Here is a 22677-nt window from a genome sequence, read left to right as displayed (position 1 = left end):
TTCGTCAAAAATGCCTGAGATTATTTACAGGCATTTGACAAGCTGTTCAAGCTCCACAGAGGTAGAGAAACATGGCCTTAGCTGTGGGGCGGCAATCCCCTTTGCATGTCCAGAGGCACCCTGAAAGGAGACCTTCCTTGATGCTGCTCTTCTAATCAACCACATATCACCGTGACACACACATGGACTCACAGTGGGATAAATTCTTTGAAAACATTTTTTTGTAAGACGTGTAATAACATCTGTATTTTACCCTCAAATGTTCTCTGTGGTTGTTTCAAAGCAAATACCCAAACGCTCTCAAAAAGGACTTTTTGAACAATGTCTGTGTCATAAACCAAATAAAACCATTTTTTTTAGTGTCATAATTGATGTAGGCCAACATAAAATGATAGGGTCAACTATTTTGATGAGAAGGCCAATAGTATGAGCAAAATCTACACAATATGCACCCAATTATAAAGTGGTTTGGTGTGAATTTTCATGGAGTAATTTTTTTTTATAAATGAAAGGATGTTTAATATAGTACACTAGTGTAATGTCATCTGTACATTGCACAGGGTAAGCGCTTTCTCAACTGCTCATCATTCCAGAGACACGGTCCAGTCCCCACAGCACTCCTTCTATTTATAAATTATTACAAATATAGCAAACAACTAAGATTCTACCCTAAAGTTAGGAGTCCTCTGACTTCCTTATTTAAGTCTGAATCTCAGAGACATAAAGCAAAGCATAACCCTCCCTACCTCTCACAGTAGGCCTCTGAAAACTTCCACCCTCATCAGAAAGTTTGCATGAAATGCAGTAGTTGCAAAGCCTCAGCACTCCACCAGCTAAGCCAATATTAATTCTGGATTGAAGAGGAAAACCAGCAACAACAAAAGAGAAATCTGCTGCTGTCTGTGCAGCCAGAGAAATCATATTTTTATTTCAGGGGCTCTGGGGCTCAAGGGAAGCAGATAAAAAGCCCTTCACATTATTCACACTGACATTTTAAATAAAGTTTCAGCAGGAATAAAAATATCTAACTTTCTGGTTATTTCTTAGGCTATAAAAGTATTTCTATGATAAAGCGCTCTTAAACCAAACCTGTGAGAATAGCATAAAGCACATATAAAGAGACTTGAGAATGTATTTCAGAGTAACAGGCAGTAGAAAGTATCTACAGAAGAAAATCCTGAAGATTAACCTGAGATTGCTAAGCAAGTTAGAAACGGTTAGGCAATTTAATCCTAAAATTAATCATGTTCTTACTTTTAATTTTGCCAAAACATACATCCAAGAGCTTCAAATGAAGCCAAAGGTTATAAGTGTATTTTTTAAATATATAGATTTTTTACCCTAGAAATTACTTTTAGTATTAGAAATGATTTCAACTAATTTCCAAGTTAAAATGAAACATCACTCCTAAATCTCCCAAGAAAACCCACAACACAGAAAGACTTCAGCCCTTGCTTTAGAACATATTAATACTAAGTCAACAGCAAAAACAAGCAGAGAGTCTGAGGTCTCTCTATGCAAATCGACATCTGATTATTTCTGCCTCGCATCACTTTGACGCCATAAAAGGTTGCTTGCTTCAGATTCAGAATACTATTCTTATATTTCACATTATTACGTGAGGATGAGCCATTTGAAAAGGAGGCTGTTGTGTGGTTTTCTTTTGCTTTTTCTAGCGGTAAGTCTATTACCCAAGACGTAAAATATTCTAAATTTTTCTACTAATTCTTCTTATTGTCAACATATTTCCTTCTTGGTGAAATTATAGCACTACATTATCTGAGGACTATCAATCAAAACAGAGAAATCAGAATGAACACAAATAGATCTTTTAAAGTAGATCTACATTGTCTTAATCATTACTAATTATAGACAGAATGAAAGTCACTCCATTTCGTTTCCAAATAAATTTCCAAGGATGAAAGAATCACAGTCTTATTTAAAATCTACATTATCTCTTACACTACTGATAAACGGCTCTAACTCTTTTCTAAAAAAGTAAGAGTTCGTTAAAGCAACTCATTACTTACATGTGATTTTCTCTGAGTAATATATGGCAAGCTGATCCCATAGTTCCTGTTTACAGCAGCTCTGTGGTGAACGTTCTCAGGATCCCGCAAGATTTTTACATTCAACTCTGTCTTTGGCTGAAACAAAGAAACAATGAAACTTTTATGCAGGATGAACAAAAATGCTTACTGACATTTTATATCCCCAGAGGAATGTAAGTTCTTAGAAAATAATGATTCTAATGTAATTCTCACTGGAAAAAAAAATATGGATCTTTTATTTAGGCTATTAATTGATTCCTTTTATTTACAGAACAGGAACTTCTGCAGCTTTTTACTCTATGCATCCCATTGTGAGCACAAAGACATCCTTAGACCTCCTTCGTTTGTTCAAAAAATAATACTCAAAGTCAACTAGGGTGGACAAAGGACAAGAATCCCTAGTCTGGATTGATTCCTAGCTTTCCAAGTCAAGGATTTGGTGAATGAAATCTATACTGCAGACACACAGGTAGAGGGCTCCCTTGGTCTGTTAATTCTGTCATGTTCCTCTAGGGACACAGGTAGACAGCAGTTGGGACCAGATAAATTTACCACAACAAATGTGTCTACACTTCTGCAAAGATTTTGCCATCTGTGAGAGTAATTTGCACCTTCATTAGGAACAAACAGATAAAAGCATCTTGTTCAAATGAACTGTTCTTCATTTTAAAGGATTCCTATCAGTTACTGCAGACACTTGAAATCACAAGCAGGTGCAGGATGGTCATTGTGGAGGAGCACTGGGAAAGGGTGGAAGACCTAAGTGCCAGCTCTGCCCAGGACTATTGGGTGGGGCTTGCCTAAGCCACTTCACCTTTCTGGAAGTCGGTGTCTTTGCCAAATGCAGCTCTGGCACTCCGTGACTTCACATCAAATGGGAGCGTGGCACTTAGGAACCAGACATCACTAATCATTTCTGAAATCTTTTGTGACCTTTTCTAAAATTCAAGATCTAATTTACACACGCTTGGTTCTTAGTGTTTCACAAAGATGAGCAAGCATCACCGCTATCTAGTTCCAGAGCATTTTCCTCTTCCCCAAATCACTCCCCAGCTCCATCTCTCCCCTAACCCTGGGAGCCACTAGGACACTTTCTGTCTTTACTGATAAACCTATCCAGGACATTTGCATGAATGGGAGCACAGTATGTAAACTTTGTGACTTTGGGGAGGGGCGTGTTTTGCTTTTTGCTTGTAATTTTTTGTTTGTTCATTTTTTGAGACAGGGTCTCCCTGAAGCCCCAACTGCCCTGGAACTCAATATGTAGACCAGGCTAGCCTTGATCTCACAGAGGTCTGCCTTCCTCTGCCTCCCCAGTGCTGGAACTAAAAAGTGTGTGACACCATGCCTGTTGTGACTTTTATTTTTAAAGGAAGTTGGTGGCTCAATTAAATATCTGCCTCCTGAAGGTGATCCGAGGCAACTGTTAAAATGGTTACAGTAGCCCAGTGAGTTCACAATCCACTTATTTCTTTGAATGAACATAAGCATTCATAAATAGCCTGAGGTCAAAGTAAAGAGGAAGGTGTCAAAAATGCCCAGGGAATTGATCCTGTCTAGATGACCTATTGCTACAAGCTCCAAATTTTCCTTCTGTTTTTAAATAGCTCCTTATAGCCAAACCTCCAACTAACTGCCCTCATCTGTCCTCTTTATTTAACCCATGGGGAGACACATATCGCAAACAGGGTATAACTTTGTCCTTTAAGCTCTATGGTAGCAGAAGTAACATAGCACCCAGTTACAGAGGGCTTTCCTTCTGAGGCTAACCCACACTCACAGCACTGCTTCGCATTTGTACAAGAAGTGGAGTGCCTCTTTTACTGAAATTAATACCTGAACATAATTTTTTTCCTTCTTAATTAAACTTTCAGGGTAATTTCCATCCTACTACAAGGATCGGGAAATTGCTAATATGTATTATATCGACTGGATGTGGTTTCTGTAATTAGGGTGCTTTAAGAATGTGTACTGTGGATACAGTTGATGGTAATGGCTTCATCCATCATGTTTCAGCTTCGTTAGAACTTTTTAATTCTGGGATCATTGGCTCAGCGGACCAGAGCAGCTTTCTTAGTTTTATTACGCTCCATCAACTTTGTGTAGCTATAGGACTGGCTTGGGGAAGGGATGACCAAGCACAGAGTCACTGTGGACACTGGCACTAAGACCCAGTTGTTCTCTGCCCGTTTTTATACTCCTGGGACACTGAACACAGATATTTAAAACTAAATCAGTAAGTGAATAGAAACTCAACAGAAATGGTAAGTTGGAATGCTGATTCTAACTGTTAGCTCCTAAAACAATGGGAAAGGTCTTTAAAATTATTAATATTCACTATTTTGGCACCAAATCATGTATTTATCAAAATGATTATATGTCACCTGCATGACTTAATTTTCCTTTAAAAATATATTGAATGCTCGGATACGGTGGCATATGCCTAGCACTCAGGAGGTGGAGGCAGGAGGATTGCGAATTCAAGGTTAGCCTTGGCTACAAGAAACCCTGTCTTGAAAATAAATAAAGTAAGAAGAGGGCCATTGAAATGACTCAGTAGATGAAGACACCTGCTGCCAAGCCTTACAATCTGAGTTTGATCTCTGGGATCCACATGGCAGAAAAAGAGAATAGATTCCTGAGGGTTGTCCTCTGACCTCCTCTACATGTAGGCCATGGTGCATGTATATACACATGGATGAATAAATATTTTTAAAACAAAATAAAAATATATATTGTGGTGCTTGGGCATGGTGGCTCACACATTTAATCCCAGCACTCAGGAGGCAGAGGCAGGAGAATCACTATGAGTTCAAGACAAGCTTGGTCTCCGTAGAATGTTCCAGGACAGCCAGGGCTACAGAGTGAGATCCTATGGGGTGGGGGAACAACAAAAACAAACCAACAACAAACAAACAAACAAACTCATACATACAGAGTGGGGTATAGCTCAGCACCAGACTGCTTGCCTAGCATGTGAGAGGCCCTGGATTTGATGCTGAGCAACGAATAAAAATGTGAAGGTATCTACATTTAGATAACATCACATATCAAATGGATTTGCTGAAGGTCACTACCTAATAGAGTCAACACTTAAATTTGTCTTACAATCTGTAGGTATGTTCAGGAAACTGCTTATGAGCTTAGACTGCATTATTAGATCCAATAATGAGGGCTTTGTTTTCAAGAAAAAGAATCATAGATTTTTTTTTTAAGGAAGTTAATCATTCCAGTCAGCAGAAAACCCATGCTCTTGGAAGATGATGTCTTTTTTTATTTTATTTTATTTTTTTTTACCAGCAGTAAGAGAAATATCAGAAATAACTTCAGAAATTTTTCTTAAATTGGTCAAAAAAGACAGCAATTTATTTAATCTATTTTGAGTCACTAAACAATCTAAACTTTGTATTATCTCCTTTGATAGTAATTACAAGCAGATTTATCAAATGTGACTCTCATTTAGACTTTGGTTTGTAAGAACAAAAGTTATTATCAGAGCCAATTACTGTTTTACCTACATGGCTGCACAGAAGCAGGGTGCTCAATTTTCATCTCATCAGTGATTTTGTAGTATTTATTTTATTACTATGCCCACAAAGCTATATAAGAAGGAAATAGCTTATGCTATTAAAACTAGCGCTGGAATACAAGAGGCTAAGGTTGCTTTTAGAAGAACTTCTGAATTAAAAACACTAGGCAGCATGTAATGCCAGCTCCCCAGACATGGGCAGCCCATAAAACGACACACATCTGAGCAGCAGCCCCACACAGAGTAATCAAAATTGAAATGCTTCACAAACAAAGTTGAGAGAAGCTATTTCCTAAGTTACAGTATTATCAACATCACATTATTCTCAACAGTGTCTGCCGCAAGTAATGTCCTCCAAAGTGGAGATTGCTTAATGCCGCAGTCCCACTGGTACAGGACATCTGCCATTTAAATCTCAAACTGGAAAAAAAAACAAACAGGAGAATAACTCAGTCACCTTAACTCATTCTCTCAACCATTATAATACATACATTGGAAAGAACACTAGACATTGAGTCCCAGTCTGAGCCACATGATTTAGATTTCCCATTTACAGCGTGGGGGATAATACCAGACTTCAGAGGGTCATTTGGGAGGTTCAAATGACTAATGTATGCTGAGTATCTTGAAAATTATGAAGTGCTATCCAGGGGATGACTTGATAGGAGTACCTACTAATCAAAAGAGAAAGATGACTGCAGTGGATTGAAATTCTTCAAATACATTAAAATCCATGAATTCTTAGTATCCCCCCCCAAATACCTAATGATTAAATTGAAAAATTAGTCTGACATTTGAAAAATGAAATAAGGAATCAAGCATTCAGCCTACTTTTCTAGAAAAACTGAAAAGAAAGGCAGGAGAGAAGAAGGAAGGGGGAGAGGAAGGGAGAGGACGAGGGAGGGAAGGAGGGAGGGAGGGATGAGATGGAGAGGAGAGAGGGAGAGGAGAGAGAGACTGCTCAAGAAAGGGTGGAGGGAAAATCATAGTAACCATTAAAACTGGGTGATGATTTCATGGATTTCCTTGTATCTTTGTGTCTATTCAAAAATACAATTTCCTAATAAGTCATCAATAAAATTAAGGTATAGTTTAAATGTTTTAATTATCTTGTTAATATTTCAGCTCTAACATCCTATTCTCTATGGCTTCCTCCCTTGCCTCCGTATCAGGGCTGGAAAGAGAGATCAGCAGAAACTCTCCACAGGTTCAGCATTGCCAACTGACTGGCTCCATGCTGCTTCTAAATAGCCTGACCCCAGCCTGAAGTTTCAGGTTCACAAAACTGTGAGGTTTAACTATTGCTCTTCAGATGTGTCTGTCCTGCAAGGCTCAGTTCCTAATGCAGCAGTGCTCAGGGGTGAACTAGAAGGGACTGGATCACGAGGGCTATGATTCATCAATGGATTCATTTGTTGATGGATTCACAATTTGATATTAGAAGAGGTAGTAGAAATTAAGTGGTTGGAGTACAGTTGGAGGAAGGTCTCAGAGAGGCGTTCTCTCTCTCAGTCTCTCTCTCTCTCTGGCTCTATAAGGTGAGCAACTTTCAACTTTGTTTTACTGTGCCCTTCCACCATAATGTCCTGTCTCACTACGGCTTAGAAACAATGGGGTCAGCTGACCATGCATTGAAACTGAGACCCTAAATAATTCTTTCTTTCTTTCAGATTGTTTCTGTCAGTAATGAAAAATTAACACAGCCTCTTACAATGGGGCTCTGAGCCTCCATTCCAACTTCTTGTGGTTTCCTGCCTCTAAGTTCTAATGGGAATGTCTCCCACCTCTAAAATCCACAACAGTTCTCCCCAGGGCAGCATGATCTGACACCTTCCTATGGACTGGTCCCTCACCTGCTGTTCCCTCCTGACTGCTCTGCTGTGTTCATGCTGAGGACCAGCTGTCTCCACCTTCGAGCTGCCCTCCCCCCATGTGAGTGAGCACGCTGTTGCCTCATCTAGGAAAGCCAAGTCCACTCTTCAGTGGCTTTGGGACACATTTTTCCTCAAGCTGAAATCAGACCAGACACAGCCTCCTCTGGGAGGCCTCCCTTGAACTCTGCCTCCCTTTTTCTATTCCTAAAAAATTCATTTCTTCAACTCAAACATTTATTGAGATCCTGCTACACTCTGGGAAAAAGAAAAAGTCCCTGTGCACAGGGCTTTCGCTTTCTTAAGGAGAGAAAAGAATCAGTTAATAGACACAAAAGCAGGTATATTATTAATTTCAGATTGACATAAGTGTGGGTAATAAAATGCACTAGGATAATGGGATGAGAATAATGGGAAGCAACCTTGGGTATGTCAGCCTAGGACAGCCTTTCTTAGGAATGACCATTGAGACCTCAGTGAAGATACTGAGCCAGCCACACGAAGACCCAGGAATGACTGAGGAGGGAGAGGGGATGAATGCAGAGGCTCAGGTCTTAAGAGTCTGGCCTTTGTAGCAGAGGAGAGTGCTCACTCCACTATGGCAAGAAAGAAGACGGTGTATCTGGACATACAAAGATCGGTGGATTTGGTGAGGGAGAGGTTAGGAGTTATCTCTCCATGTATGACTGAATACTGGAAAAATACTGTTTTAAACAAGGCAGAGTTTACTTCCCTCGTGTCTGTGAAGTCCAGAGCTGGTAAGAGCTGGTTTGAAGGACTGGAGAGTTGGCTCAGCGCCTGTCTGTCTGCCAAGCATAAAGGACGGAAAGATGAACAAGGATTTTGTGAGGTATTGCGGGGCTGAGTCTCTGGGTCTGTCAAGAAATGAGGGAAAGCCTTTGGGGTCTGTTGTCACATGCCAGGCAGATGACTGCTGGAGTTGTTCAGTTGTTCATAGGCCATGGGGGGCTCAAGTCCTTCCCTCGTTTATTGCATTGTCCCCAGAGTCACCCGTTGTCCATGCTTCTCACCCCATGCCTGCCAAATGACTGTGCAGCTCCAGATATCATGTTTATGTCCAAGCAGAAAGAAAGTGGAAGGGGGGGGGCAAGGTGAGGTGGCAGCTGTGACTATCTCCTACATTAGAAAAGCAAACTGTTCCCTAGAACCAACCCCCAAGCCCACTGCTCAGCCCTCCTGAGGCCGAATTGGGACTCATAATCACATCATGATCACACTGCACTACAAGGAAGGCTGGGAAATGATAGGGGGGTCCTTAGTCTTCATCACACAACATCATCCTGAACACAGTCATGGTCCTGTTAGTAATGGGAGCCAGGGACAGGCATTGGATAGGAAACTAACAGCTCTGCTGTGACCATGGACGTTCCTGTAGCTGAGAAGGAAAGGAATGAGAAAGTGGTGAGTGGAGAGGTCAGGAGAGGCTGGGGAGTGGAAGGCCCTCAGTGTTGAGAACTGCTCCAAGAGTGGACTGTGAGCAGGCAGCCTGGGCTACGGAGCTGAGCTCTGAGGCTGTTGGAATTAGATCTCAGAGGTGATGCATTTCTTGGTTCTGACAACACAAGGCAAGGTACAGGTGAGCTCCCCAGGCAGGTTTCCCTCACCTCCACCTAAGCACTTTCCCTGCTGCCTGTGGAAGGACAGTGTGTGCTTGTAGCACTGAGATCTGTCTCCAGCACCAAACCCAAACATCTGAGATGAACTAGCACAGTGGTGAGAAGAGTGGCTTTGTTCTACTGTGTTTGAGTTCTTACACTCTGCTACTAGTGACACAATTATCAGCTGACAGCAGTGTGGTGCCAAAGGTGACATTTTATGCAAATCTGAAATAAACCTAAGTTACCTTTATTTCTTTATTTGTGGGAGGAGCAGGAAGTACATGCTGAGGTATGCATGTGGAGCTCAGAGGACGACTTTCAAGGGGTTGGTTCTCTCCTTCCACCATGTGGGTCCCAGTGATTCAATTCAGTTCATCAGGCTTGGCAGCAAGTTCCTTTACTCACTGAGCCATCTCACTGGCCCCCAACTATTTTTTAATAGACTCCTGCTATGTAGTTCAAGCTGGCCTTAAACTCATGATTCCTAGGATACGCCTGTTAACTTTTACATAAAGAATTAAATCTTGGCTGAATACTTGATAGCGTAAGGCCAAAACTATCTTCAGCAGTTTTCAGGGTTCAGAACCTTTTTGCTCCACCTTTACTGCATGCAGGTGGACTGCTAACTCTATGGTCCCCTGCCCTTGCTAGGAATCTTCTCAGGTGTTGATAGCTAGGGAACGTTGCTCTCCTGCACATCAGGAGTCGGCATCTCCTGGCAAGCTGGGGAACACTGCATTTTAAACTCGAGTGCCACCTTTGAGATGTTACTGAACTATGGCATACCATGTGATAAATCTGGGTAGCAGGCCAGCGAGATGGAGTAGCAAGGAAGGGGGCTGCTGCCAAGGCTGATGTCTATGTTCAATCTCTGCGACCCACATGGTGGAAGAAGAGAACGGACTCTGACTCCCAAAAGTTGTTTTCTGGCCTCCATATGTGCACTGTGGCCCACATGCCCCCACATCCCAAAAACAAAATAAATAAATGTAAAAAAATCTGAGCAGTAGCTTATAGTTCTAGAAAAGATAATATAAATAAAAAATACGCAGCTAATCAAATCTTCTCATGGAAATGATATTAGTGAGTCTAGGCTTAAAGGCCTATTTTTTGTTTATTTTATGTGTATGGGTGCATTGCTTGTATGTATATAAGTGCACCTGTGTTGTGAAGTACCCGAGGAGACTAGATGATGGTGTCAGATCCCTTGGAACTGGAGTTACCATGTGAGTTAGCTACCATGTGAGTGTTGGGAATCAAACTTGGGTCCTCTGCAAGAACAGTCAGTGCTCTTACTGCTGAGCCATCTCTCCAGCCCTAAAGGCCTATTTTTATGTTCATTTTTAGTAGACAACCTCAAATATAATAATCATCTGCCTCATTAGTTACAACTTAGATATACTGTAAAATATAAACATCGTTAAAAATATATATACATACATGTATATATACACATATATGCCAAATACATTATAGAAAATTCTAGTAAAAGCATTGCATCTGATAGTCTCCTAATATATTGTACATAATTCTAATGTTGTTCATAATTGTCATATCAATGTTGTTGCAACAAATTAGGAAGTGGAAGGTCACTTCTGCCAGAAGTGTGGCATTCAGAAGGTTCATTGGAAAAGTTTACAGGAACATACCTGAGGAAAATTCTGGAGCTAGTCAGAGCCACTTGTGTCTAGAATCAAATATATATATATGTATATACATATATATATTCTGCTACCTCTTTTTATTATAAATTTCTCTGTGGCAAATAGATAGAGAGCTCAAGTTTTTGTATTTTTCACAGTGTGAAGAAAAGCCAAGATTTGAGGTCAAATAGATCTGAGTTGGAACTTGAGCTCTGCCATTTCTTAGCTCTAAGCTACTACCATCTATCATCTTTAGGCTCCTCACAGTGATGAGCAGTGACAATGCCTTTCCTCAGAATGCTGTGAGGAGAATGAGAGATCTCATCCTCACTCTCAAGGCTGATACAGGCTGCTAACTGTTCTCCCTGCCTTTGCCCTTCCACATCCCATTCTCAAACTGGTTATGTGGCTGACAGAAGGACCCTTTCCCATGGCAGATCAGATGAGGCCAGGTCTCTGGCCATACGCTTCCAACAGCTGTCCATTCACTCAGTGTTACAAAGTAGTCTACAACAGGGCTTCTTAAACTTTTTCCACTTATAGCCCCTTTCACCTCAGAAATTTTTACATGACCCCAAGTATATAGGTATGCAAATGAAACATTTGCTACTAACAATTCATAAAGAAATTCATTTTAAAACAACTTATTATATGTAGCTTGCCATTTATTAAAGAAGCAAACAAAATAACATTAATGAGATGGATGTGCTTATTTATTTTTATGCAATGAATTAAATCTTGACTGAATATTTGATACCGTAGGACACAGAGCATCTCTGATGTTTTTCAGAGTTTATGGATATTTAAATTTTATAATCATCAATGCTGAGACTGCTGCTTTGCATATATATATATATAGTATAAAACTACAGAAGTATATTTAGGGCCATTTCAGAAATCAATCATTGGAAATTCTGTCCTACTCTCAAGTCAAAATTCATTTAATAATATTTTATGAAATTCAAGCTAGCAATTCAAACTCAACTTTTTAAAAACTTTTTTAAAAACTTTATTTACTATTTTTATTTTATGTGTATGCATGTATTCCCTGCATGTAGGTAAGTGCACCGTGTCATGCAATGCCCCCGGAGGTCAGGAGAGGCTGTTGGATCCCCTGGGACTGGAGTTACAGACAGTTTTTAGCTGCCATGTGGGTGCTGGGATTCAAACCTGGGTCTTCTGCAAGAACAACCAGTGTTCTTAACTGCTGAGCCATCTCTCCAGCCCCCAAACTCAACTTTTTAAATCAAACATCCTAGCACTACACACAAGATAAACTAATTTGATCCTTGCATGCTCTGGGGTAACAGCAGGTAAATATAAAGTCTTTGTTTTCTGTAATTTAGTCATGATGTTTCTATAACAGAAACCTTTGCATGTATAGAAGAAACACTGCAGTGCATAGCATACAACAGTCTTGCACCTGAGCCAAGGTGTCTCAGGCAGCATTTCTTGGCACTGTGTGATGTACAGGCGTGCACACTGTGAAGTGTGCATGTGGTGAGTTCAGAAGCGAGGCTGCAGAGCAGTTACACATAATGCAGCACAGGTGAGCATGGCGAGAAGCACCTCGGTCCGTGATGTGTTTGATTTTGGATATTAGGTTTTGGTTATTACATATTTAGAAACTTCTTACTATTGTCAAGTTTTCTGTCATTCCTTCATTCAATTACAGACCCCATGTGGGGTTACAGTCCACAGTTTAGGAAGCCATGGTCTACTAGATCTGGTGGATCTTTGATTTCTCTCATCTTTCTCTCACATACTCCCCTTTCTTGCTGTTCATGCTCCAGCTGTTGGGTCCTTAGGCTGCTTCCTCTGCTTGGAATACCATTCCTCCTAATAGCTTGTGGTCTGCTCCTTCATATCCACCAGATTCCTGCTCCAGGACCATCTTACAAATCAGACCATCCCAGCACTTCCTCCCTTCTCCCCAGCTTTCGCCTCACCGGTGTGCTGTATATTTATTTTCCAAGTTGCTTGGGTCTTGTCTTGTTTAGCTTTCCAAATGCTACCCTATGCCAACTAGAATGTGAGCTTCATGACAGCATAGAGATTGAACAGCTAGTGCCTGAGTCAGTGCCCAGCACAATAGGTACACAGTGGGGGTTGATTGGTACTTACAGATAAGTAAGTCAGTGAACAACTAGCACACAACATTCACTGTGAGTGGGCGCTGGTGGAAACACCACATATATTAACTTGTATACCTGGCAACAGCCCTAGGAGCTCCATACTATCTGCACTCTCATTTTGCATATAAGGAGTTGAGGCTCAGGGAGGTTCAGTCACGTACAAAGTATAACGAGCCAATTCTGGAGCCAGGATAGAAGTCCTTAGTTCTAATCATGTGTTTCCCTGTTTAGAGCCTACTCCAGGTGCCAAACTGTCTAGATACAGGTGGAAGTCACAAACTAAAGTGTCCCTGCTTTAGAAGTAAAATAAAAGCAATAGAAAAACCTCAATAAATCCAGGTTTGGATAAAAGAGCAGTAAATGCCATTTGGGGAATCACTAGGGTGATCTGAATATGAACCAGCAATTGATTTAGTGTGTTCAAGGATTACTGTCGATTTTACTAGCCGTGATAATGATATAGAAAGTGGTGAAATAGCTCATTTTAAAAGATACATACTAAAAGCATTAGGAGTGAAATGCCATTAGGTCTGCACTTTACAACACTTCAATAAAAATAGATGGAGCAAAAATGGTGAAGGTTAATGACTGTTAAATTTACGTAGAGGAGGCAGTCATTCATATACTATTTTTGTTATTATCGTAGTCTGTCCAGGATGCTAAAACAAAGCTCCAGAGCCTGGGTGCCTTGTAAGCAACAGAAATTTCCTTACAGATGCAGAGGCTAGGAATTCAAGAGCAAGGCTTTTGGGGAGAAGGGTGATTTGGGCTAAGCTGCTTCCTCTGCCATAACCCTGCTTGGATCTGTGGTCAGCCACAGCTAGCATTCTGGGCGGTTGGAGGAATGGGCACTTTGGTCCAAAGTGTGTGTGGCGATCTAAGCAGCATATTACAGCATCGGCTACCCCATTTCCCTCAACTGTTAAGGTGTAAGGTTGGTTATGTCCCACTAACCTGAGCCCAAAGCCTTCTCTACTGTCTCTCATCTCTCTCTGCCCTCTTTATACCCTTCAAAATAATATTTTATGACATTCTCCTCAAATCATCATTCCTTCCTTCGCCCAAGGCCTAATACCCCAAGCAATCAATGACCTAGACATACTTGTATTTGTGAATATCTATTTTTGCCAAGCACATATGATTTTATGTAACAATAAATGAACAGAAACAGAACTACATAGACTGCATCCCCTATTTTTGGTGAGTAACACCAATTACCCTCTACCCGCACTCCAGAGATGCATGAACCAAAATCTTAACATTATCCCTCATCTCTCTCTCTCTCTCTCTCTCTCTCTCTCTCTCTCTCTCTGTGTGTGTCTCTCTGTGTCTCTCTGTGTCTCTCTCTCTCCTTTATTCTCATAGTTCAGATCTCATCTCTTAGACTCTCTCTCCATTTATTATTCTCTCCACTTCCACATAACAACTCTTTTGATATTTTATTTATTACTTTTTAAATTTTTAAATGTATGAGTGTATTGCCTACATATGTGAAGTGCACCCAGCATGCAGTGCTCTCGGAGGTCAGAAGGTGTCAGGTCCCCTGAAACTGGAGTTACAGACAGTTGTTAGCCACCATGTGGGTGCTGGGAATCAAACCCAGGTCCTCTGTAAGAGCAGCCAGTGCTCCTAACCACTGAGCAATCTCTCTATCCCATACCACAGCTCTTATTCAGACCACCTTTACTTCCAGGTCATCTTTTTAAGAAGTTTTTTTTGTTTTTGTTTTTGTTTTATCTTTTTGAGACAGGGTCTCTCTGTAGCTCCAGCTGTCCTGGAACTCACTATGTAGACCAGGCTGGCCTTGAACTCACAGAGATCTGCCTGCCTCTGCCTCCTGAGTGCTGGGATTAAAAGCGTGCACCACCACACCCGGCTAAGAAGTTTTTGAAAACTTATTTATTTTTATTTTATGTCTATGACTGTTCTGCCTGCATGTATGTAAGTGTACCCACATCATACATTACCTGCAGAGGCCAGAAGAGGGCATCAGATTTCCTGGAGCTGAAGTTATAGATGGTTGTTAGCCGTATGGGTATTGGGAACTGAACCCAGGTCCTCTGGAAGAGCAGCCAGTGCTCTTGACTGCTGAGCCATCTCTCCAGCTTCTGCTTTTCTTACTGTCACTGTCTCCAAATTAGTTTTAATCCTTCCAATACTTTCAGCACATGGTAGCCAAAGTGTTCTGTTCAAGTGTGACACTTAAGTACAATACAACTATGCAATTATGTCACTGCTGCTGAAAAGCTTTCACTTTCTCCATAACCCTGGACACTACATAAGTCCAGACTCTGAAATCAAGCTCAGAAGAGCATGCACTGACTTGACCACAGTGCCTAGCTCTCTCCTTGCTGTGCTCAGGCACACTGGAATACCCTTCTCCTCCTTGTGCCCAGTTATGTCTGGTTTTTCAGGATGCCAGCTCTCTGCCTAGGAACTCATGCTCCACACTCTTCTACTGGTGTTCCCATTATTGCTCTGGCCACTCCCATTGAGTCTCTAGACGTCACCTCTCCAGAAGTTCTTAGAAATCTCTATTCCCCTTGAGTCTGAGTCTGGTGTCCTTCATACATTCCAGAAGAATCCTGTACTTTTCCTATCATGACATTTCTCCCCAGAATTTTAGCACTGTCTGCCTACTTATCTCTTCTGCCAACACTGTCTCCATGAAAATAGGAACTCTGCTGTATTCCTAGCACTTAGCAGAGTGCCAAGCATGTACAAGGACCTCTGTAAATATCTGGGAAAGAAAGACGTTGATGTCACATAACCCTCTTTTTCTCAACTGGGGTACACTAGCAGTTATGTGGTAGTGTGGTATGATTATGATAACAATAATAATAATAATAATAATAATAAAAACATCAAATGGGAGCATTAGTTTTATTGATATATTTTAAGGTAAAATCTAATGCTTCCATTGAAACAAAAATGAATATATAATTAACAGTAGTAACATTTTTCTCTTTTTGCATTTTGAGTTTGTTTTGAGACAGGGTCTCATGTAGCTCAGGCTAGCCTGCAACTCACTACATAATTCTTTTGTTGTCACAGATATTTAATAGGAAAAATTCAGAAAACTGACACCATAGTCCAGCTTATAGCTTATCTAAAGGTTCTTTAATTTTGAAATTGCATATATTTTATGAGAATAATTATATATTTGTGAATCATATTTTATATAATAATTATATTTGTGAATCACACAAATCCTTATATGTGAGTATATTCTTATGTAACTGCAGGAACTAGAAAAAATGGAAGAGAACCAAGGAGGTAAAGGGAATGAAGGAACCTGAGAGAAGAATGTAGGAGACAGGTGTTACATGGGAGAAATGTATAAAATGCAGGTATTTAAATGGGAGGGCGAGAGGGAGGCTGTACAAGGAACTATGGGGATAAAGGGGGAAGAAGGAGCTCAAGAGAGGTGGGTCCTAGCAGACAGGAATTATCAAGGGAGAAATGGGGAAAATGGGGGTACTTTAAATGGGGAGGGTTTGGAGGGAGGGTTAGCAAGGGAGAGAGACAGAGGAGAGATAAATAGTACCTAGCTAGTATAAAAAACCAAAGGGAATTGTATTAGTCCAAAAACCTACTGAAAAATTACACACACATATCTCTACATGAATCCATATGTATAGCTACAGGCTCTATAACAAGAAACAGTGCCAGACAGGAGAAACCTGATTCTACTTTTTTTCAAGAGGAATACTTCAGAAAGCAAGAGGCTAGTATAAATTTTCCCTTTAAGTATAACTCTAATTGTAAAACTTAAGATGTTCAAATTTAAAAGAAGCTTAACAAACAATTCTTAATTATGATTCTTCATTACAGTTGAGCAGCTCCTAATTGTTTGTCATCTAAGCTATCTGACACAAATTAGAACTTCGAAAGCAGCTATCCATTTTGGGGGAGAGTTTAAAGAAGCAACTGGGGTTTGCCTAGTTTAAAAGGTTGGAAGTAAGCAATTAAAGGTAGTAATATCCCAGTTGGACTTCACAGCTACTTAATAATACCAGCGTTTGCACTGGTGTGGGAGGGTGTATGACAGCTGGCAGAGCTGCACTGTGTGTCCTTGACTTTACAGTGCACAACTCAAGCTATCTTTTGTGTCAGCAGATGTCATCAATATTAGGGATAAAACATCCACAGGGATCCAGGCCTGGAGGTGAGTCAGAGTGGGAAACCGGCCATGCTCCTCTCTAATTGCACTCACCTACTGCCTGTGGCCAAAGACACAGCGGTCTTCTTGTTGGCACATGCAAGTCCTTGTCTTTATGATCCTTTGCTAGGGTCCTGTACTCTTGGGGAAAAAATAAACTTCTGACCAAAGTTTAATTTTTTAGAGAACAATAATGATAACTATACATTTTACAATGGTCCTATTTTCAAATACTTTTTTTCATTTTTTGGGGGGGGGTCTTTTTGAGACAGGGTCTCCCTGTATCCCCAGCTGTCCTGGAACTCACTATGTAGACCAGGCTGGCCTTGAACTCACAGAGCTCCGCCTGCCTCTGCCTCCCAAGTGCTGGGATTAAAGGTGTGTGCCATCATGCCCGGCTATTTCATTGTTTTATAAACCAGAGGCCTTCAATCTCTGATCTTGTGAATCAACTGTGGCCCTTCCAGGATTCTTGGGGGTGGTGGTGGGGGAACCTTGAAATTTAATAGAAGCAGCAGCTACAGAATGAAGGTGTGAAGTTTGCACTTCCTCATCACAGCATTGTCTTGTTACCGGAGCTTTAAGACTGCTGGTTTCTTTTTGGTGGCCTGTCTCCTCCCACTAGAATGGAAGTTCTCTGGTAGCAGAGACTTGATCTGTCTTCCTCACCTCAGCAGGCCCCTAGCAATCCTTGGCACTCCATGAGCATCCTCAGACAGTGGCTGAACTGATCTACTACAGCAAGCGTAACGATAGACGTATGAGAGGGCTGCCTTGTGGGTGAAGAGGAGCCTGCACAGACATTTTACTTGGGGACAAGCACACCCTTGGAAGTCACTGTGTTAGCTTCATTTATTCACTCAGCAAGTATTTATTGAGAGTTTCCTGGCTTAATATAGCAGTGAACAAACTGCAAGAGATTCCATATTCATTGACCTTATAATCTAAGGGAGTGACAGACCTTAAAAGAGGTCATATAATTCACTAGCTAATTACAAACTGGCAAGTGTGACAAAGGAAAAATGCAGGATAAGACAAGCACTTATAAAAAGGGTACACATGATTGCTGTGTAACAGCGAATATACTAAATATCTACCTAACTAAGCAGTATAAGATGGTGATTTTCACATGAAAATTTTATCTCAATAAAGCTATTATTAGAAAGAACATTACAGTGGCTCGCCAGGCATGGTGGCACATGTCTTTAATCCTAGCACTTAGGAGGCAGAGGCAGGTGGTTCTCTGTGAGTTCAAGGCCAGCCTGGTCTACAAAGTGAAGTAGTCCAGGTCAGCTGGGGCTACTGGGAGACCCTGTCTCAAAAAGACAAAAAAAAAAAAAAGAAAGAAAGAAAGAATGAACGAACGAACAAACATTATGGTGGCTAAGAGCACATCTTTAAAGCCTTGCATTTCTGGGTTCATGATACTGACACAGACACAAGTTGTGTTCCCTTGGACAACTCATCTAATACCTTGTACCTTGGTCACTTCCCAAATAAACTGAAGATAATGGTAACACTTCCTTCTAGGATTGTCCTAAACATTAAACAGGTTGGTATTTCCAAAGTGCTGATAAACTGGTACCCAGAAGAGATGAGCTACTGTCACTTGGGGGAGTCAACATGTATGGAATGTTCCTATCCCTCCCACAAATATTTGTTAGATCTGAAGCCCTGATGTGATGCTCTTGGGAGGTGAGGCCTTTGTGGGGTGATTAGGCCATAATGGTGGAACGCTCAGGAATGGGGTTCTTGCCAAACCAGGAAATGGGCTCCCATCGCATACCAGATTTGCCTACATCTGGATCTTGGCCTTGTAGGATCCAGAACAGTGAGCAATAAATTTCGGTCGTCTCGGCCTGTGATGTGCTGATAAAGAGGCCTGAGTAGACAAGGAGCAAACTGGGATCAAACTGAAAACACCTTGTAGAGGTCAAGTCAGAGGTCCCCATGAGCTCTATTTTTAGCCTCAGAAACTTTCCTTCCTGAGCTCTGCTTTTAAATAAAGTAAACCTAGTATATTTTGATTTACTTTACTTTTGGATGAAATGCCTGTGCTATGTAAATATCTGAAAAAAAAAAACCAGCATAAATTGTAGGAACAGACCAAATATTCCTTATATTACCTACTTTAGGATGCAATGTAAATATCCTTCCTTTACTCTTTTACAAACATGAATAACTTTGTGGGGATCTAATTCATACACCATGAAGTTCACTTTCTGAACTACATAGTCCAGTGGTGCTTAGTACATTTGCAGAGTGGTACCTCAAATGTACCTGTGTCATTCTGGGGCATTTTCATTATCTCGTACCCTGGTCTCCCTTCCTCCAGGCTCCTGGCAATCGCCAGTCTACTTTCTGTCTCTGTAGCTCCTACCTTTGCTCTTGTAAGGCTCTGGGAGAATGAGCTGTGCTGCTTTTGGGGTCGCCAGAGTTTACCCTCAGACTCCAGAGGGAAAGTAAATGATTTCTGATCGATTACAGTTGGAAGCAACCTAAAGAAAGAGAAGTAGGATGCAACATCTCATCTGTTATTTTGAAAATTTCTCAAATTGTAGTTTTAAAACAATGTTCCCTACTTTAAATATTCTAAAGAAATATTCTACTGGTGATAACAATAAATTAGAGCAATCCTCAACACTTTTGCCACTATAAAGCTATAGTTGTTTTATCAAGCATAAGAATTTTCAAGTCCGATACAGACTGTTATAACATGAATAGAAAGTTCCAGGTCAGGCTCAGTTTGCATGACTAACAAATGACAGAATTATTATACCACAAAACATTTCTTGGTAGAGAAAACTACAGAATGCTAACTATATTCAAGATGGTGATTCCTAAGCAGTTGATATTTATATTCTCTAAATATCTTCAATTTTAATAGTTGCAAAGATTTAAATATCAGAGCTGAAAAGTGAAAGTTTTCCTTACTAAGCAGTGTGTAAGATTTCCCTTACTAAGCAGTGGATGGTCCACGAAAGTACAATGGAAAAACAAAGTCAAATTGTAAGAAGGGGTATATGTGCATCGGTGTGAATCTTTAAAAGTGAAATTTAAAAGCAGGTTTGATTTCCATAACATGACCAACATAGTCAAGATGAATGAAATACAACCATCCAAATAACTGAATCCTTTGCCTTTATTGTGATGACGACTGCTGTAAAATTATCATTAAAGAACAACTCGTGAACCTTTGGGTTTTCTTCAACATGTAAAGAACCTGAATGTTGTCGCTCTCATCCTTACAATAAGAAAAAATAAACCAAAGTATTACTTCTTAGGTCCATCAGACCTTGCTGCTCTGAAAACCAGCAAGAGGGTAGGATTCAGAGGCAGCCCATTGTGGACGAGCTCACATTAAAAGCCCACACTTTGGTGAGCTTTCCTTTCAGGGCCCACACTATGTTCTTGCTATGATAACCAGTAAAAGGCCTGTCTGCTGTCAACTGGAGGAGGGAGACACAACTATTCTGAAATACTCCCAGAGTTTAGATCTTTGTCCATATGTATTGAAAGCCAGTTCTGTTTCTAAAAATTTCTAAGTTTTTATTGTTTTTGAAGACTAAAACATGCTAAGTTTATTAGTACTTACAAAAAGTACAATGTACAGAAATATTCAAATAATGAAAAATATAATTTAAGATTCAGATTTCCCAGTAAGTTAACAGCCCCTCCTGGAATTGCATGTGGACACAGCACATAGGACTTATTTTGCATTGAAAATGTGTTAGACCTTCAGAAAGCATTCAAAAGACTTATACCATGTATAATGTGTGTATATATATATACATATGAGCTCATTAATATACTTTTTATTACCCTTTCCTGTTCTCCTTTCTAATGTTATACTGTTATACTATACCCCTCTACACACATTTGTTTTTATATATACATGTACAGCTTATAAGCTAGGACCTACATATGAGGGAAGAATAGATGAGTGTGTTTTCTTGTAATCTAAGAAAGAATCAAAACAAAATACTATAACCAAAACAGTGTAAGAAATGAAGAATGCTTTTGATAGGCTTATCAATACAAAAGAAGGTTAATGAACTTGAAGAAATATTTGTGCAAATTCACTAAACTGAAATGCAGGGGAGGGGGAAGGATGAACAGAACAGAATATTCAAGAACTGTGAGACAATTAAAAGAGGTTAATATCCACATAATGAAAATTCTAGAAAAAGGAGGACAAAGGAACAGAAAAATAGAGTAATAATGACAGAGAATTTTCCAAAATTAATGACAGATACAAAACTATAGATCCAAGTATCTCAGAGAACACCAGCCTGGATAAATACTAAAAAATTATACCAAGACATATCCACTTTAAACCATGTAAAAACAAGACACAGCGAGAAATCCTGCAAGAGATCCAAGAGCAAGAGCAACTTTCCAGAGTGGAGGAGATAAGAACCAAAAACAGGACTTCTTTTCACAGATCATGCAAACAAGAAAAAGTAAATTGAAATCTTCAATATGGAAAGAAAACACAAACCTGACCTTCCATATCTAGCAGAACTATGCCCTAAAAGTGAAGGGGAAATAAAGATATGCTTTGTTGTCTTGAAGAAAATGTTTAAAGGTCTTTGGAAAGAAGGAAAGTGGTACGTCAGATATGGGCTGCAAGAAACAAAAAGAAAACTCAGGACCACTCTGCCCTGTTTCCTACATCCCACAGCCCCAGGCTGGTTTGGGGCTTCTTTCTACCTGTTGGAGTCTTCTTCAGTTTGTGTTATATAGAATGCCCACAGTTTTGGGTTGGACTTACTGGGAAGTACAGGAGAAAGACCATCTACACCATCTCCCCAGACGTCAGTCTCGATGGATTCCTTATCTCTTTGCTTCCACGGATTATGTATTTAGAAGAGACTTTAGATGCTAAGAATTAAATTGAGGGACTGGAGAGATGGCTTAGCGGTTAGGAACACTGGAACCTGGGTCTGGCTCTGAGCACCCACATTTTGGCTAGCAGCCATCCCTAACTCCAGTTCCAAGGGATCTGATGCCCTCTTCTGGCCTCTGCGGGCATTGCATACACAGGTGTACACACATGCAGACCACTCATACACATAAACATAAGTGAATAATAAATAAATAATAAGAATTGAATTGAGATTTGCACAATTCTTATCATTGCTCAGCCCTTTCAGTAAGATCAAACATGGAGATACAATTCTCTATCTGTTTATACTATGATACATTTTCCATGTCATTAAACTCTTTAAAAATCTTTGTGTTTGTATTTGTGTATAATGTGTGTACGAGTGTGTGTGGCACATGAGGCCTGGTCAGAGGACAGCCTTGGGTGTCAGTCCTAGCCTTCCACCTTGTTTGAGGCAAGGTCTCTTGTTCACTGCTGTGAATTCCAGGATAGCTGACCCATGTGCACTGAGGGGTTCTCCTGTCTCCACCGCCTATTTCACCATAGGAGTGTGGGGATTACAGACAAGCACTATAGTGCTCACCTTGACCTGGGTTCTAGGGATCCAAGCTCAGGACTCATGCTTGCACATCGAGTGCTTTACTCACTGGTCCATTTCCCCAGCCCCACCATAAATGGCTCCTAGTACATATATAGCTGTATGAAAATGGATTTTATCATTGTTACTATTGACATTTAAAGTATTCCAAATTTATTGCTATTTCATACATTGTTAAAAT

General features: G+C 40.4%; 1 protein-coding gene across 7 annotated transcripts in view; it reads right to left on the bottom strand.

Annotated features, from left to right (window-relative positions):
* Positions 1-22677, bottom strand: part of Iqch (IQ motif containing H) — a 222292-nt gene that overhangs the window by 180690 nt on the left and 18925 nt on the right. For all 7 annotated transcript variants that reach the window (XM_017798967.2, XM_029565014.1, XM_017798968.2 and 4 more), the window contains exons 4-5: positions 19391-19508; positions 2031-2147 (exon numbers count right to left, since the gene is read on the bottom strand). In XM_017798967.2, the coding sequence (XP_017654456.1) occupies positions 2031-2147; positions 19391-19508 (235 nt within the window). The remainder of the gene's footprint in view (positions 1-2030; positions 2148-19390; positions 19509-22677) is intronic.

This window comes from Nannospalax galili, unplaced genomic scaffold (assembly GCF_000622305.1).
Source record: "Nannospalax galili isolate Female #2095 unplaced genomic scaffold, S.galili_v1.0 scaffold54, whole genome shotgun sequence".
NCBI classification, from domain to species: Eukaryota; Metazoa; Chordata; class Mammalia; order Rodentia; family Spalacidae; genus Nannospalax; species Nannospalax galili.
This window is presented reverse-complemented; position numbering and strand designations above follow the sequence as displayed.